The sequence below is a fragment of the Dasypus novemcinctus genome, chromosome 23 (genome assembly GCF_030445035.2).
Source record: "Dasypus novemcinctus isolate mDasNov1 chromosome 23, mDasNov1.1.hap2, whole genome shotgun sequence".
Classification (NCBI taxonomy): Eukaryota; Metazoa; Chordata; class Mammalia; order Cingulata; family Dasypodidae; genus Dasypus; species Dasypus novemcinctus.
In genome coordinates, this window is record NC_080695.1 from 17,785,839 (window position 1) to 17,804,680 (window position 18,842).

Here is an 18,842-nt window from a genome sequence, read left to right on the forward strand (position 1 = left end):
CAAGATCATGAGCCCTATGGGATCTTTGCAACCTGGGGTTCCACAACCATCCATGATTCCAAAAGATTGGCACATAATTATTATTGATTTAAAGAATGCTTTTTTCACAATTCCTTTGCATCCTGCTGACAAAGAAAAATTTGCTTGTTCAGTACCTGCTCTTAATAATCAGGCACCTATGCAAAGATATCAATGGTATGTATTACCGCAAAGTATGATGAATAGTCCTACCATGTGTCAGCTGTTTGTGCACCAGCCTTTAGAAGCATTAAGAGCAAAATTTCCAAAAGCAATGATTATTCATTATATGGATGATATATTGTTTGCTCATGCTTCAAATGACAAACTACAACAGTTATTTAAGTATGCTGAACAAATTCTTCCTGAGTATGGCTTGCAAATATCCCCTGAGAAAATTCAAAGGAATGCACCATATTGTTATTTAGACATGAAATTGGCTAATGGACGTATTACACCACAAAAGGTGCAAATACGCCGAGACAAGTTAAATACTTTAAATGATTTCCAAAAACTACCAGGAGATATTAATTGGATTCGACCAACATTAGGAATCCCTAATTATATGTTAACTCGTTTATTTCAAACATTAACAGGAGATTCTGATTTGTCTAGCCCTAGAACCTTGTCTAAAGAGGCTGAAAAAGAATTGGTGTTGATAGAGGATCGAATCTCTCAAGGGCAATTAACACAAATAGACCCTGATAAAGCTGTTGATTTAATTATTTTCTCAACCCCTCAATCTCCTACGGCCTTATTTTGGCAAGAAGGTATATTGGAATGGGTTTTTTTTTTTTTTACCTAATAATAAACAAAAGAGATTGCAAACGTATCTCCAAAAAATTATTTCCATACTAGCAAAAGGCTGTGTGAAGTTGTTACAATTAAAGGGGTCTGATCCAGATAGAATTATTTGTAGTCTTTCTCATGAAGAAATTCAGCATTTGTATGTAACTAATCCTCAATGGCAAATTGCTATCAGTGATTTTCAAGGTATTATTGATAATCATTATCCTACTTCTAAATTATTGACATTTTTACAAAGAACCACTTGGATTTTACCAAAAACTGTGAAAACTGTTCCTATTGAAAATGCATGTACAGTATTTACTGATGATAGTAGTAATGGAAAAGCAGCATACGTTACTTCTCAAAAAGAACAGGTTTGGCAGACTCCTTATTCGTCTGCTCAATGCACAGAGCTTTCAGCCATCATTAAGGTTTTACAAACGTTTCAGAAACCCTTGAATATTGTCTCTGACTTCGGAATACATGTGTTTAACTGTAGGTCATGTTGAAACAGCTCATATTTTTACTACTGGTAAATTGTCTCAACTTTTTGCCGACCTTCAAGCCCTCATTAGGCAAAGAGATCAGCCCATATATATTACTCATATCCGGTCTCATTCTTCCCTTCCTGGTCCTCTAGCTACCCAAAATGCAAGAGCTGATTTATTAGTAGGATGTTTGCAAGATGCCAATAAATATCATGCATTGACTCATATTAATACTAAGGGACTTAGACATAAATTTCCTCAATTAACAAAACATCAAGCTCAAGAAATTATTCTCACCTGTCCCACTGTGGACCCTTAACTACAGTGCCTTTTCAGGCTGGGACTAATTCCAGAGACCTGGCTCCTAATCAACTGTGGCAGATGGATGTTACTCACATACCATCATTTGGTAAATGATGATATGTCCATGTCTGCATTGATACTTACTCTCATTTTTTGTGGGCTACTGCACAAAGTGGTGAACGTTTTTATCATGTTCGCTCCCATTTATGGTCTGCTTTTGCTGTAATGGGATGCCCCTTGAAAATTAAAACTGATAATGGTCCTTCTTACACCAGTAAGTCTTTTGCTTCTTTTGGTTCTACGTATGCTATAGAACATATTATTGGTGCTCCTTATAATCCTACAGGTCAAGCCATAGTTGAACGCAGCCATCATACCCTAAAAACTATGCTTTTAAAACAAAAAGGGGGAGATGATGGTATTATAACACCAAAAGATCAATTAGCAAAAGTTTTATTTACTTTAAATTTTCTTAATGTTTATAATTCATTGACACCTGTGGAATGTCACTTTGGAAAATGTCAAACATCTACAGTGGGCATTAGAAATAAAGACCAACCAATATTCTGGAAAGATATTTTAAGTAATGAATAGAAAAAAGGCAGGATTAAAGTATGGGGGCAAGGCTATGCTCTTGTCATTTCAGAAAATGGAGAACAAATTTGGCTACCTGCGAAGAGGATTAAACCTCGGAATGAAGAGATGCGTCTCCTACAACTTCTGATAATGGTGATTGTAAGTAATGAGGAAGCTGCCGGTAATTACACTTATTGGGCCTATATACCTAACCCCCCATTACTTAGAGTGTTAACCTGGAAAGATCTATTCTTTCCTATATATCTGAATAAAACCCATATATTCCCTGGACCAATTGATGATTGGTTACCAATTAAACCCCATGAGGAAGGACAAAGAATCTATAATCTTGTATTACCATCTGATTATCGACTCTTATGCATTGGTAACCATCCTTCCTGTATGTATGTTAAAAATCGGACCATAATTATCTTCAAAAATAATAATACTCAGTCTATTGTGACTTTATTTCCCTCTGACAATTTTATTATGACCCAAAATCCTTCTTATGATTGTCTGCAAAAAGAAATTAGGGATAAAGAAGGATGGCAAGAGTGCCATATGGGAAGAGGATCTGTCATTTTTAATGATTCGTATGGAATAGTGTGGGAGAGTGCCCCAATGGGGAGTCCCTCTCCATATAATGGCAGATTTATTTGGTATGGTCTAAATAGTAAAGGACAACAAAAAATAATTTTTACTAAAAATAATGGTGTTTGGAAATATAAAGGGAAATGGATCCCTTTTCCATGGTGTAACATTACATCTATACATAAACAGAAGAATTTGTGGAAAGTTTTTCTAGGAATAGCTCCTACTATAGAATAGATTGGGAATAATAGTAAGAATGGTCAATATCTGCATTTAGATCAAATTCATCATTTTCAATCGTGTGTAAGAGATCCTTATGTGTTTGTGGTCAGAAAATTAACCATAACTGAGAATGCTCTATTTTATAAAAGTGGGGCCTTGCATACTTGTTTGTCTGAGAACATTTTACAGAATGGAGATTTCATTACAATGGCTCGAAGGTGGTGGGGAGTGTCGATCCCAGTGCAACTGAACCGAATTTGGCAATCGTCACCTGAAAGTCAACTGCTGTTCCATATGGCTCAAGAAATCCTGAAGTTTTCAAAGCGATTTGTGTGACTGATAATAGCTGGCATATTAGGACTGATTGGTGTCATTGCAGTTGCTACTACAGCTACAGTGGCCTTGCATGAGACAGTGCAGACTTAACAATACGTGCATGATTGGCATAAGAATGCTAGTGACTTATGGCATAGTCAAGAATATATTGATGGAGAATTAAACAGTAGAGTTAATGATTTAGAATTAGCAGTTTTTCTTCTTGGAGATCAAGTATATAACTTAAAACTACTTAGGGGATTGAAATGTGATTGAAATGAAAGTAACTTTTGTATTACTCCACTTGCTTATAATAATTCTATGTTTGACTGGGAAAAGATTAAAAATCATTTGATAGATCATAAAGGTAATATGTCATTACAAATAGAAGAATTACAGAAAAAGATATTAGAAATGTCTCATAATCAGATTTATGTAGTTGAAGATAAGGATATCTTTAATGATTTGATTTCTCATTTCAATAAGTTTAATCCAGTAAATTGGTGGAAGTCTCATCATTTTTTATCAGCATTAGGAATAGGACTTTGTGTGTTAATCTTGTTGCTCATTGTTGTTCCTTGCCTGGGACTAGAAGTATGCCGAAGACTGCACCATGTTAATGCAATGGGACAAGCTAATAATTTGGTACTTGCAAAAAACCTGATATAGTTCCCCATGGTCACAGCACTTGCCTAGTGGCCAATGACGGGTAAGACTCTCAGAGGAGGGCAACCTAAGACAGGCACAGCCACCCTGACTAAAACAAAAAGGGGGAAATGTGGGAAACAAAGGCATGTTGTTTCCATAATAGCATGTTACCTCCTTAACCACTGAGTCATGCTGTCCTTGGAGATAAATGTGCAGATCACAAATCTATCAGGGAGATGTAACATTCTGGTGGAACAAGGACTTGCTAGAACGGAACAACCTGAGCAACAAGATTAATGAGTATATTGTTTCAATAATATAATAGAACATTATGGGGAAATGGAAAGGAGAAATGAGTTTATATGGCTATGAGTCTCTAAAAAAGAGTCTGGAAGTTGTCAGAAGGATTGCCCTTATGCACACCTGAGCAAAGTCTCAGAGACAGATAAAGTAGCTACAACCCCAGGTATTGGTTCTTTTGAGGGCTAAAGAGACCCACAGGTTCTATGGTCATGGCAGATGGGGTTCACTGCCATGTCAGTTGGCCCTTCTTTGGAGCTGGTGTTTCTGTGTGATGGAGGTGGATTCAGATGTGATCTCTTTTCACAAGACTTTCATGCTACTTTACTGGAATTGTAGTTGGTGCTGGGGTTTAAGATATATCTAGGGGATTTGAATCTCTGGACTGACAATATGATAGCCAGGTCCTGAACCTCAAAAGACTTCAGCTCCTACACTCTGATTTATTGGACTTACCCCACTCAGCTAACATGGAGGTGAAGAAGGTCAACCACCACACCATGGAGCCTAGAGTGCCTACAACTGAAAGCAGGAGGATTTCATCCAGTATCCATGTGGAATCTAAGCCCCCTCTTGACATAGATGTGCAATGGACACAACCAATCCAAGGTCCACAGAGAAAATGTGGCATTGGTGTGGGAAAAGTGGCCATGGTGGCTGCTGGGTGCGGGGAATGGGAGGAAGAGATGAGATGTGGAGGCGTTTTCGGGACTTGGAGTTGTCCTGGGTGGTGCTTCAGGGACAATTACCGGACATTGTAGATCCTCCCAGGGCCCACTGGATGGAATGTGGGAGAGTATGGGCTATGATGTGGACCATTGACCATAAGGTGCAGCGATGCCCAGAGATGTACTTACCAAATGCAATGGATGTGTCATGATGATGGGAGAGAGTATTGCTGTGGGGGGAGTGGGGGGGTGGGGGCAGTGGGGTTGAATGGGAACTCATATATTTTGAATGTAATATTTTTAAAAAATGAATTAAAAAAAAAAGAACATTATGAGCTTTGGTAGCTATCTAATTCACTGTGTTAGTAAGAATGAGGTAATGGTAATAGTTATCTAGAATAGTTCCTGCTTCTCACGACCTATTGGGGTATATAAGCAAGCCCCTGAGACTAATACATTTGTCTGGTGAGCTTGAAAAATCAATACTCTCAGATCCCCTAATCCCAATCTCTCTTTATCTTTTATTCCTGATACCCTTTGAGTCTGTGACTCTGACAGGACAGCGTGGCCCACCACACATGTCCTATAAACTGAAAGTGGCCTCCTTGGAATTCTACTTCTCGACTCCTTGGGCCATCAACACTTAGGAGGCATCGGTTACACTTAGATGGACAAAGGGCTCTCCTAGGCCCCTTTGGCCAGCAGTCATCTCAGGTCACCCATCCAGGCTGGGCCAGCTGGATAGCAGTACCTTCAAGTTCAGCTGCCACCTGTATCTTCCCATTCCTGTTCAGGTTGAGCTCTTGAAGGGCCTTCCCTCAGGAGACCAAAGGGCAGGGCATACCATAGTTGCCACCTGTCCTCCCACCCCCACCCCACCTGGGGCACAGCCCTTCCAGGACTGAACTTGAGCAGGCTGGGCTGCTGGGGTGTGTGGGAAGTACACACTGACAATGGGCTCCCTCTGATCTTCTGTTGGTGACCGCCACCCCACCCCCGTGCACCTGCCCCTATCAAGGTCAGACCGTTGCCATAAAGCCAGCTTATGAAAAGACCTCATGAACCTTGGGCTCCTGAACTTCAAGCAAAACAAGGAGGCTCCCTTCTCTCCCCTGGAGGCCCCTCCTCCCCTCCCGCCTTCTCTACCACCCCAGATCTAAGAAGTAAGGGAAAAACATTTCTGTGCTGCGTGCTGAGGCTGTCACTTTGTCACCTCCAGGTAAGTGGCTCCCAGGACAGTCCCCAGGATGCTGGGACTGTGTGCGTTGGACAGCAAAGGGAAGGGAATAGTGCAGGTAGAGGTGCCACCTCCAATCTGCTCTCCTAAATCCTTTCCGCTGGTGCTCCCCACCTTGGCACCCGTCCAGCCTCCCAGCACCCTCCTGCCATCTCCCCTGCTTCAAACCCCAGGGAAGACTCTCTTTGCCCATCTTCAGCCGTCTTCAGTTAGAAAGCTGGGGCAGGAATCCAGCAGGAATCTGATGAGTTGGAGCATAGTGAGAGTTACAAAGAAGAGAAGGATTTGAGAGCCCCGAGGAAGTGGGCTCAACGTGGTAGAATTGGCACCACGCAACAGCTAGCACCCACATGGTACCAGGGCAAGGGGTGGGTTCTTTGGTGGGAAGACGGAGAACCAGCAGCACTGCATCACAGCTTTGGGGTCTTTGGCAAACCATTTAACCTCGCAGAACTTCAGTTTCCTCACTGGCAAAAAGTTTGAGGATCAACTAAGAGTTCAGAGGAGGCAAGTGAGGCTGGAGTGGACTGGTGACATTTCAGAGTCACAGAACACAGACCTGAAGAGCTGAGCCCCACTGCGGCATGGGAGGCCCCCACAGACCTAGAAAGTGGGCTTTCTCACCCCACCTTACAGGGGAAGGAGCCGAGCTGCAGAGAAGTTCATCAAGGCTTTGCTTGGGGGTCAGCTAATAAGCAAGTGGAAGGGGCGGGGCTCGAACCCAGGACACCTGTCCATGTCTTCAGCTCCCTTCTCTGATAGTGAGAAAGCTGTCCTTATTTTCAGAGGCCTAGAAGCCAGCCAGCCTCTTGGGCAGAGAGCGAATGACTTTAATTGCCTTCCTGTGGTGCAGGTTTTGATATAAGAAGGAACAGAGAGAATAAGAGGGCGCTGGGGCTTGAAGATGGCCACCGGGGAAGAAAAAGGAGAAGCTGAGGCCCCTAAGGCGGCGGCTGTCTCAGGACGCCTCCAGGAAACCCACAGAAGATTCCTTTTCTGCCCCAGATGCCTGGGGAAACCCCAGTGCTCCCCTTGCCTGTGCCCTGCTGGGTGCCAATTCCAAAGTCATTTCATTTCAGTGGCTTTTTTTAAAGGAATATGCATTTTATTTTATTTTTTAGATTTTTAAATTTTTTTATTTATTTCTCTCCCACCCCCACCCCCACCCCCCGTTGCGTTCTTCTGTGTCTGCTTGCGTTCTTGTCCGGCAGCACCAGGAATCTGTGTCTCTTTTTGTTGTGTCATCTTGCTGCATCAGCTCTCTGTGTATGTGGCGCCACTCCTGGGCAGGCTGTGCTTTTTTCATGTAGGGTGGCTCTCCTTGCGGGGTGCACTCTTTGCACATGGGGCACGCCTACATGGGGGCACCCCTGCGTGGCACAGCACTCCTTGTGTACGGCAGCACTACGTGTGGGCTGGGTTTGAACCCTGGACCTCCCATATGGTAGGCGGACACTCTATCAGTTGAGTCAAATCCACTTCCCCCGCAGTGTTTTTTAATACATCACCATGTTGCACAACCATCACCACTATTTAATTCCAGGATATTTCCATCACACTCAAAAGCAATGCTGTGCCTTTCAATTTCCCGTTTTTCTTTCCCCTGGGAACCACCAATGTACTTTCTGTCTCTATGGGTTTGCCTATTCTGTGTTCTGGAATATGTACAATATACTTTTTGTGTCTGGCTTCTTTCTCTTAGCATGATGTTTTTAAGGTTCATCCAAGTTGCAGCAGGTGTCAGCTTCATCTCATTTTATGGCTAAATAATACTCCATTGTATGCATATACCACGATTTGTTTGTTCGAGTCTATTGACAAATAGACAAATAGACTCTGTCTATAGAGTACTTGGGTTGTCTCTACCTTTTGACTATTTTGAATAATGCTGCTATGAACAGTGTACACATTTTTATATGACTGTATGTTTTCAGTTCTCCTGAGTATATCCCTTAGAGTTGAATTGCTAGGTCATGTGGTAAGTCTATCTCTAACTTTCTGAAGCACTGCCAATCTGCTTTCCAAAGTGGCTGCACTATTTTACATTCCCAACAGCAGCGGATGAAGGTGCTTATTTCTATACATCTTCACCAACGCTGGTTATTTTCCTTTTGTAAAAAAAAAATTGTAGGGAAGCGGAGGTGGCTCAAGCAATTGAGTGCCTGCTTCCCACATGGGAGGTCCCAGGTTCAGTCCCCAGTGCCTCCTAAAAATGAGAACAAACAACAAGTAAACAAATGAAAACATCAACTCAGGGGAGCAGATGTGGCTCAGTGCTTGAGCACCGGCTTTCCACATATGATGACCCAGGTTCAATCCCTGGCACCAGTACCTAAAAATAAATAAATAAATAACAGTCATCGTAGTGGGTGTGAAGTGGTATCTCATTGTGTGTGTGTGTTTTTAAGATTTATTTATTTATTTATTTATTTCTCTCCCCTTCCCACCTTCCCAGGTGTCTGCTCTCTGGGTCCATTTGCTGTGTGTTCTTCTGTGTCTGCTTGTGTTAGCAGCACTGGGAATTTGTGTCTCTTTTTCTTGTGTCATCTTGCTGTGTCAGCTCTCCGTGTGTGCGGCCCCACTCCTGGGCAGGCTGAACTATTTTTGCACAGGGCAGCTCCCCTTACGGGACACACTCCTTGTGTGTGGGCCTCCCCTATGCAGGGGACACCCCTGTGTGGCACGACACTCCTTGTGCGTGTCAGCACTGCATGTTGGCCAGCTCATCACACGGGTGTGGTAGGCGGATGCTCTATCAGTTGAGCCAAATCTGCTTCCCTCATTGTGGTTTTGATTTGCCTTTCCTTAATGGCTAACAATGCTAAATGTTTTTTGTGTGTGAGACTGTTGACCATTTGCGTATCTCCTTTGGAGAAATATCTAGTCAAGTCTTTTGTCCATTTTTTAAATGGTTTGTCTTTTTATTGTTGTGTTTTAAGGGTTTCTTATATATTCTGGGTGCTAGAGCCTTATTAGACATATGATTTGCTAGTGTTTCTCCCATTTTTTTGGTTGTCTTTCACTTTCTTTACAGTCTTTTCATTCACAAAGGTTCTTAATTTTGACGAAGTTCAACTTGTCTAATTATTATTTTGTTGCCCATGCTTTTGGTGTGATATTTAAGAAACCATTGCCTAATTGAAGATCAAGAAGATTTACGTATAAGTTTTCTTTTAAGAGTTTTATCGTTTTTAGCTCTTCCATTTAGGTTTTTGGTCCATTTTTGAGTTAACGATTGTAAATGTTGTGAGGTAGGGATATAAATTCATTCTTTTGCAAGTGGCTATCCAGTTGTCCCAGCACCATATGTCAAAAAGACAAGTCCTTCTCCCACTGAATGATCTTGGCACCGTTGTGAAAAATCAATTGATCATACATGTATGGGCTTATTTCTGGACTCTAACTTCTATTCCATTGCTCTATAGGTTTATGCTACTGCAAGCTTTGTGATAAGTTTTGAAATCAACAAAGTCCAAGTCCTCCAACTTTGTTTTTCTTTTTCAAGATTGTTTTGGCATTAAGGTCCCTTGCATTTCCTTATGAATTTTAGGATCAGCTTGCTCATTTTCCCTCTCTTAATCTTTCTATCCTTTACCACTCCTCTCAATTGCCCCCATTTTTCTAGCACCCTTTATGTGGTTCTGGCTTAGGCTGCAAACTGGAGGTGAAGTTAGGGGCTATATGACCTTGAACAGGTTACTGCACCACTTTATGCCATGAGACTAGTCATAGCTACTGTGTAGGATCATCCTTGTAAAGATTAAAGGTGATCATACATTAAACCTCATGGAAGAGCCTTCTGTGGTTTGTTCAGTCAACTCATCAGCTTGTCAGCAGGCTGTAGTAACAATAACAGCTGTAAGAATGGCCATGAATTTGGGTAAGGAAGCCCGGCAATGCCAGACAAGGTCCTCAAGAACCCAGGAGGCAGATATTGGTGATTCTCCCCATTTTACAGTCGAGGACACAAAGGCATGGAGGAGTTGAATGACCTTGGTCACGCAGCTAGGCAAGAGCTGAGCTAAGACTTGAACCTGGCAGGTGACTCTCAACTTGAGAGGGCGGTCCTGGGGGCCATGGCTACTGGCCAGGCTTTTCAAGGTTTAAGTGGGTTCTGGACTGACTTCCAAGAAATGAGTCTTAGGAATCTGTAGATTTTTCTTACCCAGAGCCTGGAATGCAGGCTGGGGTGGGGACTGGGATCCTGGGGGGACTCCTCAGATTCTGTATCTCCATCTCCGCCAGGCTCTTCAGGCAGATTTGGCAAGAGAAGCAGCACCACATTGAATTCTCCCTTGCTCCTGCCCCCAGCCCCTTCTCACCACACCTGCCAGGACACCCCATCAAATCCACTAATGCACAGGTCCGGCCTCATTTACTCTGTACCCCAAAACCATGAATTGTCCCACCACCCGCCAGATCAAGGATGAGCTCCACTAGCGGGAGACATCAATGACCCTCAAAATCACAAGGACCTCAGCTCAAATGCCAGCCCCATCCTGCCTTCCCTAAGCCTCGGTTACCTTGTGGAGAAGATGGGAATAATGAATGGAGATGAGGGCTCTAAAGTGCTCAGCAATTTCGTACAGCTCCTGGTACTCTCCCTGCTCCATCTGGTCCCCTCCTTCCCATCCATCCTAACATCACAGTCCTCTGCCTGGGCTCTGTTTTTGGACTAATCAGGGCTGCCAAGTCCAAGTCTCCCTTTCTGAGACAGGTCTGCAGGTATTTGAAGTCATTTCTTGTCCAAGCCCACAGCCCACTTCTTCCAACTGCTTTTCATGGGCACATGTCTTTGAGTCCCCTGGCCACATTGACTACTGTCTGCTGGCCCTGCTTCATGCCACTGTTGGGTTCTGGTCTCCACCATTGGAGACCAGGGTAGATTTTTCTTACCCAGGGCCTGGGTGGAACCCACCCCAGGAGAGGGCCAGGCCAGCCCCCCTGCTGCAGTTCCTCGAGGCCAGGCCCACTGCTCACTGCTCGCCCGCCAGGCACAGCTTGCTCCCCAACCCTCCTGCCCTGTACCCGGAAGCCCCCAGCCCTGTCCTCCCCCTCCTCTGGGCCCTGCTCCCTTGATGTATGGAACGCAGGAGGACAAAGGGACCTCGGCCAGATTTCCCAGACTTCGGATACTCTTGGGCCATTGTCATAACTTTTGTCATCTCTGCATACCATCTGTTCTGTTATTCTTAACTTTTTTGGTCAACTCATATATTTTACTTTAGAAAAACCTTGCTTCACTACCGTCAGTGTAAAATCTCTCATCAAAGAGAGTAACCGCAATAAGACACATTGAAATTGAAATGGAAAATGACTATTCTTGGGTCACCGGTGGTGGCGTGGATACCACACTTGGGGAAACGCACATCTGGCTTAGGTCCTCACTTCTTGATGGAGAAACTGAGGCCAAGAGAGGGCCGCTAAGGCTGCTGGGGGGGTCTGTCCTGGAGCCTGGCACTGGTCTGAGCCGCCTCTCCCCCTTCTCTCCTCTCCTCCTTCCACCTCCCTTTCCCACACTTGTTCTCCTGAACCCATTGCATCCTTCTTCTCGCCCTTCCCCCGTCCATTCTGCTTTGCTGGATCCTCGTCCTCCCGCTCTTTCTTTCCACAGTTCCTCTGGACCTTGGCTTGCCCCTTCAAGAGGGCAGGGAGCAGGGGCCCCTTCGGGAGCAGGAACAGTGGGTTGTAGCTTTGGCTTTGTGAGGGAGGGTAGTTGCTTAGCCTTTCAGTTTTTCCCTTTTAAATTGGTGTTTGCACGTGAGAGAGGGCGTGTTTTCATTGTGTCCAGGTCCTTGCCTCGCAGAGTCTGATTGGAAACTCTTTAATGGAACCACTGAACCAGCCCCTGTAGAAACACAGCCCCTGTGTTTCCCACAGGGAGACCTTTTTTTTTCTCTTTATTTATTTTTTTAATGCTACATTAAAAAAATATGAGGTCCCCATATACCTCCCACCCCCCTCACCCCACTCTTCCACCCGTAACAACAACCTCCTCCATCATCATGAGACATTCATTGCATTTGGTGAATACATCTCTGAGCACCGCTGCACCTCATGGTCAATGGTCCACACCATAGGCCACACTCTCCCACAGTCCACACAGTGGGCCATGAGAGGACATACAATGTCTGGTAACTGTCCCTGCAGCACCACCCAGGAAAACTCCAACCCCCGAAAATGCCCCCACATCACATCTCTTCCTCCCACTCCCTACCCGCAACAGACACCATGGCAACTTTCTCCACACCAATGCCACATTTTCTTTGATTACTAATCACAATAGTTCATGAATAGAATATCAGTAAGTCCACTCTAGTCCATTCTCTATTCCTCCATCCTGTGGACCCTAGAATGGCCGTGTCCACTCCACTTCTATATCAAGAGGGGGCTTAGATTCCACATGGATGCTGGATGCAATTCTCCTGCTTTCAGTTGTAGGCAGTCTTGGATCTCTGGTGTGGTGGTTGACCTTCTTCACCTCCATGTTAGCTGAGTGGGGTAAGTCCAATAAACCAGAGTGTAGGAGTTGCAAGTCTGTTGAGGCCCAGGGCCTGGCTATCACATGGTCAGTCCAGAGATTCAGGTCCCCTGGGTATACATTAAACCCCAGCACCAATTACAGCTCCGGTAAAAGTAATAGGAGAAGCTTGTAGACAAAGATCACATCTGAGTCCAGCTCCATCACACAGAAACACAAACTCCAAAGGAGGGCCAACTGACATGGCACTGAACTCCACCTGCCATGACCATAGAACCTGTTGGTCTCTGCAGCCTTCAGAAAAACCAATATCTGGGGTTGCATCTACTTTTATCTGTCTCTGGGACTCTGCTCAGGTGTGCATAAGGGCAACCCCTCTGATAACCTCCCGGCTCTTTTTGGAGATTCATAGCCATATAAACTCATTTGTCCTTTCCATTTCCCCCTTTTAATCAGGTCAAAACGCATTTTTAACTCCTGGTATTACATGTAGACTGAGATATTCTGCTGGTCCAAGTTGACCCTTTTATTCAAGGTCATTTTCTAGTTATATCATCAGCTGGTACTTGTTAGTAATTCCTCAGCACCAGGGAGGCTCATCCCTGGGCGTCATGTCCCACGCTGGGGGGAAGGCAACACATTTACATGCTGAGTTTGGCTTCGAGACTGGCCACATTTGAGCAACATGGAGGCTCTCAGGAGGTAACTCTTAGGCACCCTGCAGCTCTAGGCCTTGTTCTTATTTCAGGTGCACAGGTTCACAAGCATAGTCATTAGTATCAAGGGCTCATTGTTGGACCTTCCTTTTTTTTTGGTCTTTGCTGTTGCACTTGGGGGATTGTTGCTGTTCCTTTAGGGACTGTGATAGAGCTCCACAGGGAGACTTTTGAAATCTCTTTTTCATCCAGAACTATATTCACCCACCTACTGTCATTACTTGAATTCACTGCCTGAATTAGGAGGCCTGATAAAAATGCTAAACGTTTAGTACCACAGAAATGATTTATTTTCCCTCCAGTCCACCATTAGTGACACAAACCCTATTTTTATTGTTAACTGTGAGCTAATCTCTGATGTCACATGATGTCAGTCTGATGCGACACTTCCTTACTGAATGAACGGCCACTGCACTGACTCTGCACGGCTTAGCCACGTGACTTGGAATGCAAAATAGGGATGTACTGGCTGTACATGTTTCTATATCATACGGTACCTTTATATGTGCACTTGAGGTTCTGATTAGAGAAAGATCTGTAAAGCGCTCATTTTCTATATGAAAGCACTCATTTTCTATTTGAAAAACAAATTTAAAAAAAAGAGAGTGGGTGTTAAGAAGTGGGGGGCCTGGAAAAGCCCCTAATGGGTGTTACTAATCTAGGGTGAAGTGCCCCACCCTAAACCTCCCACCCCATGACCTTCTGCCACCCACTCATGTTGCAACATGCCGCGCGCCATCCCCAGCTCAGCACTGTCCTCGCTCTTGTCCTGCAGGCTGCCTCTGCCGGGGAGTCCTCACTTCTCCAAATTCCTTTTCCCGCCTCACCCCACTCCCAGTGTCCATCGAGTCCCAAAACCCAGGCAAACAACAGGCCATCCCCTCTGCATGCAGCAGAGGTTGGAATGGGTATGATAAATGCAAGCAGGGAAGTCCCGTGTGGGGAATTTTCTCGAGGATTAATCCTCCCAATTCCCCTGCCAGGTGAGGTCTGTTAGTGTGGACAGATTGATCATGGGAGGGAGGGCATGAGGGCAGGGTGGAGAGCTGGGCTCGGGGTGCAGTGCTTTTCACTCGGTAAAGAAGGGCGCTGAGGACACCAGCCACCCTGGCTCTCCCCACGTTGCTCTCACCCTCACCCGAGGACCTGCCCTTCCGCTCCCCTGGGTGACCCCCAATCGAGCTGGGCGGGAACCATGCACGTGTCCCTGTTCCAGAGGAAACCGACTTGGAGTTCATCCATCATTCATTCCACTGGCCATGGGGCAGGTGACCTGCTCAGGACGCTGGACCCAGGTGTTCACGGCCAAGGTGGGGCGGGAGCAGCATCTGGGGGGCTGCGTTCCCGGGGCCCCGGAAGGCCAAGAGCAGGGAGGCAGGAGGGGCCAGGGCTTTCATGGGAAGTGGAGAGGACAGTGCCGCGGGGAGGGGTTGGGAAGGGAAGCCGCAGAGAAGGGAGCGTCTCAAAGCCCATTCCCCGGGCTGGGACCCTGTGGGGCTGGAATGGGGGAGGTGGGCGCCGTGGCCCCCTGTCTGACAAAGTCCCCCCAGTCCCTTACGCATAAACTGCACATCTTGACTTACAAGGCCCCGGGAGGGAGCTCGGAGTTGGCACTGCCCGGGCCCTCGGACCCCATCCTCCCGCCCCGCGCCCGACTTTCCTCCAGCAGAAGTGGCTGGTTCTTCCTACTCTGCCCCCACCCGCCCCCACCTCATCTCAGGGCAGGGTCCCCGAAGTAGGCTCTGAGATGGCAATTCATGGGCAGGTGAGCGATGAGAAGTGCTCCCAGGGGAGACTGGCAGGGGGTGGAGGGGTGCGGGAAAGCAGGCCGGGCAGGGAGGGGGCCAAAGCCCCCCTTCATGGAGGGTAACTGGCTCGAGCCTGTTGGGGAAACTCAGGAAGCAGGGTGGGGCACGGGGGGCCTGTGTATCCCTCCAGCAGGCCGAGGGCTGTCCCGGGAGGGTGTGAATTTCCAGGCACTTGCACCTGCCTGGAACCTGCAGATGAAGTGGGCTCTGACCGCTGGAGGGTGGCCGCCATCTGGGGGACTGGCTGTGGGGCGAGCCAGGCCTCAAGAACAAGGGTGGCTGAGCAGGGCAAAGGCACCCGAAAGGACAGGGAGCGGAGGTGGCATCTGCCAGCACCTGCGCTAGTTTATTATGCACACCTGACCGCACACCTGTCTCCCTCTGGAAGCCTCCCAGCAGCTGGCACGTAGCGCATGTCTAGTGCATTTGGAAACTAAACGAATGAATGGAAGGAAGGAAATGGGAACGACTTTACCCATTTCCAGCTGAGAAAACTGAGGCTCAGAGAGGTAAGGGACTTAACCGGGATGCACAGACACTGAGCGACACAACCAGGACCCCAGGCAGACTTGCGACCACGTACCTGATGCTTTTTGCACTTCGCCCAGGTAGGGCAGTGCCCTCCTCGCCAGCCTTTTCTTAGAGGCTCAAAATAACCCCTGACTCAGCCGGGCAACAACTTCCCCTTTCCAGGCCTCAGAGGCCCTCTAGGATTTTCGAGGAAGCCCAAAGAGGAGAGGGGAGGGGAGCACAGCGACACCTGTTTCCTCCCCGCTGCCCCTATAAAGAGCACAGGGAGCTCGGGGAGCTCTGCCTGGAGCCCGCCTCCCGTCCCCAGCCCCACTTCTGCGCCACCTCTGCCTCCTGAGCCGCTTGCCTCTCTGCCCTCTCCAGGACATGGCAGGCCCCGTGACCGTCGCCACCGGCCTCCTGCTCCTGGCCCTCTGGGCCTGCCACCTCGTCCCCGCAGGTGAGGCCCTGCCGCCCTGGCCCGGGGCTCTCGGGTTCTGGGGCTTGGCTGGGGTGGGGGTGGGGGTATGACCACCAGCCCGGCTGCCGGGGACGGCGGCCAGGGGCTGGAGGAGCTCAGTGCAGGGCCCGGGCTGGGAGACCCAGGACCCAGAGCTTCTCTCCCCATCTTTTAGACTCTGTGGTCATCCCCTCTTCCTGCTGCATGTCCTTCGTTTCCAAGAAAATTCCCGAGGGCCGAGTTGCAAGCTACCAGCTGGCCAATGGAAGCGTCTGCCCGAAGGCAGGGGTGATGTAAGTACTGCTTCTTCTCTAAGTACCTCTAGGAGAGGGCCGGCAACATGCGCCTCCAGGGTCACTGAGGAGTCAAGACAGGACTCAGCTCTGTGCATCCCTGGGGAAGCCACTTCACCTTTCTGAGCCTCAGCTTCCTCACCCATAAAGCTAGCAAGAGCATGCAGGCTCAATGATCATTTTTTTAGACCCAAATACAAATGAGGCACTATGTGAAGTCTATTATCTTAACCAACCCTCTCGCAATGCTATGATGTGAGTATAATTAAACCCCCCATTTTCCAGAGGGTAACTGAGGCTCAGAAAGATGACTTGGTCAAGGTCACCCAGATAGCCAGGTCTCCCGACCCCAAATAACCCCGGAGCTGCCTCTCACACTAAGGCGGCATCAGTGAACTTGCTGTGTAAACTGGCTGGCAGTAGAAATGGAAGAGAACGACTCTGCCCCCAGCTCGGGGCTGGCTGGGAAGAAGGCCTCCCCCGTCTCCCTCCCAGAGCACGTGGCCCGGAGGCATCTGCCTTTTGGCGTGGGGGGTTTCATTGCATTGTCTACTCTCCTCTCCTCCCTCTGGGTAGAAATTTTCTCTCTCCCTTTGACTCCAGCTTCCAGCTTTGTCTAAAGGCAGGGTGGGGGTCTCCCAGATCTGCCAGGGGAGGTCACCCAGCCGAGCTCTGCATCCTCCCCACCCCGCATTCTTCCTCCCAACGTGGAAACAGAGATACAGACACCCAAATAGAAGCCCTGCGCCGCCCACCCACCCCGAACTTGCTAGAAGCCCGGGCAGGGGTGAGGAGGCCGTATGAGACCGTCCAAGTCCCTGCCAGACTTCAGCTACGCCCCTGTCATTCTGCCCGGCAGCTTCGTCACCAAGAAAGGCCAGAAGTTCTGCGGCGACCCCAAGCAGCCGTGGGTCCAGAGGTTCGTGAAGAGCCTGCATGCCAAGCAGAAGAAGCTCCCTGCTGGGCCCAGGGGGGTGAAGACCCCTTTCCAGAGGCACCCCCCCCAACAGCACCACCCTCTGACCTCACCCACCAGCCGGCCGCCGCTTGGGACCCGGGGAAGCCAGCAGTGAGGAGCGGGAGAGCTGCGGTTCTTCCTTAACATGCCTCCCGGGGTGATATCTGGTCTGTGAATAACTCAGGGCAGGGAGGTCTGCTGCCTGGGGACTGAGAAAGGGCTCTGACATCCTGGGCCCCTCCCCATGCCTGAAAGGAGGGCAGGGGCAGCTCTTCGTCCTTCTCCCAGGCTCCCTCACGGCTCAGGTGCACCAGGCACAGCACTTGCAGACACACCCTGCTTGCACCATAGTTTCCCGCTGGCTTCTAGGGGTCCTCTGGTGGGGGAGGGGGGTGGCTACGGGCCGTCTGTCTGGGGACTGGGATGGTGACCTGTCAACACGGCAGCTCTCCAGCACATTGGGGACGTGCCAAGCCTATGCCCCATCCAGGGCCTCCTAGTGGATAGCACCCCAGCTTGGCACACGACAGACGTCAGCGACCCCTTACCCGCATCTGCTGCCGGAGCTGGGCCCGCCCTGCACACAGAATATCATTCTCCAACTTTTCAGGAGCTGATGTGATTTTGTTGTTCATTTGTTTGTTTGTTTTTAAGAAATGAGCACGGAGGATCACGGTGGGGGGAGCAGGGTCGGCCTGGGTAGTTTTACTCCTTTGTGCGGCTCTGGCTGGAGAAGACGTTCCGCTGAGCTGCACGGCTGGCTCCCCGGGGCTTGGGGGATGGAGAGCTGCCTTTTAGTGGGGCTTTCTGCACTTTGTGAAGGGAAGATGGGCTGGGGGTCTCGAGGGGGAAGAAGGAGCCCAGATTTTTCTTTTCTATGCCTACGATACTGTGTGAGTTGTAGGTCAAGAGTGTAGACACAGTTGCTGTTTTCAAATAATAATCCAGGTAAAATGTGATTTCTCCTTTGAAGATGATTGTGTCTTGTGCCTGTTCTTCATCTCCCTTGGGGGGCAGGCTGGGCCAGGAACCGTGGAAGAGGTGCCCCAAAGAACAATCTTGGGGTACGGCTGGGAGGGGGTGGAGGCGGCCTGAGCCCGGGGCATCCTGCATGGTCTTGAGCGGCTTGGGGATCTTAGTTATTAACCTTGACAACCACACATGCACGGTTGGATTCAATTGCACTTTTTAAAAATTCACAAAAAAACACATTATATGCACAAGGGACTGCTGGCAGGTGTTAGGAGGTTGTAAAATTACAAGAGGTGGTCTTTGGCTTCAAGGAATTAGGGAGAAACATAACCCAGGCATACACTCCCAATTCAAGAGCTACTTTATAAACCGCACGACCCTGAAATATGCCTCTTAACCGCCCGGAGCCTTGGTCTTCCTCATCTGTAAAATGGCGATAAGATTTTTTCAACTTGGTTGGGGTTTTCCCCAGAAGCAGACCCTGTAACA

General features: G+C 47.9%; 1 protein-coding gene across 1 annotated transcript; it reads left to right on the forward strand.

The window, feature by feature from the left end:
- The first annotated feature begins 6,075 nt into the window (after window positions 1–6,075).
- CCL24 (C-C motif chemokine ligand 24) lies at window positions 6,076–18,353 on the forward strand. The gene is made up of 4 exons (XM_004452117.4): window positions 6,076–6,137; window positions 16,055–16,130; window positions 16,306–16,423; window positions 17,283–18,353. The coding sequence occupies exons 2-4, from the start codon at window positions 16,058–16,060 to the stop codon at window positions 17,494–17,496; spliced, it is 405 nt and encodes a 134-aa protein (XP_004452174.1). The 5' UTR covers window positions 6,076–6,137; window positions 16,055–16,057; the 3' UTR covers window positions 17,497–18,353.
- Window positions 18,354–18,842: the final 489 nt, after the last annotated feature.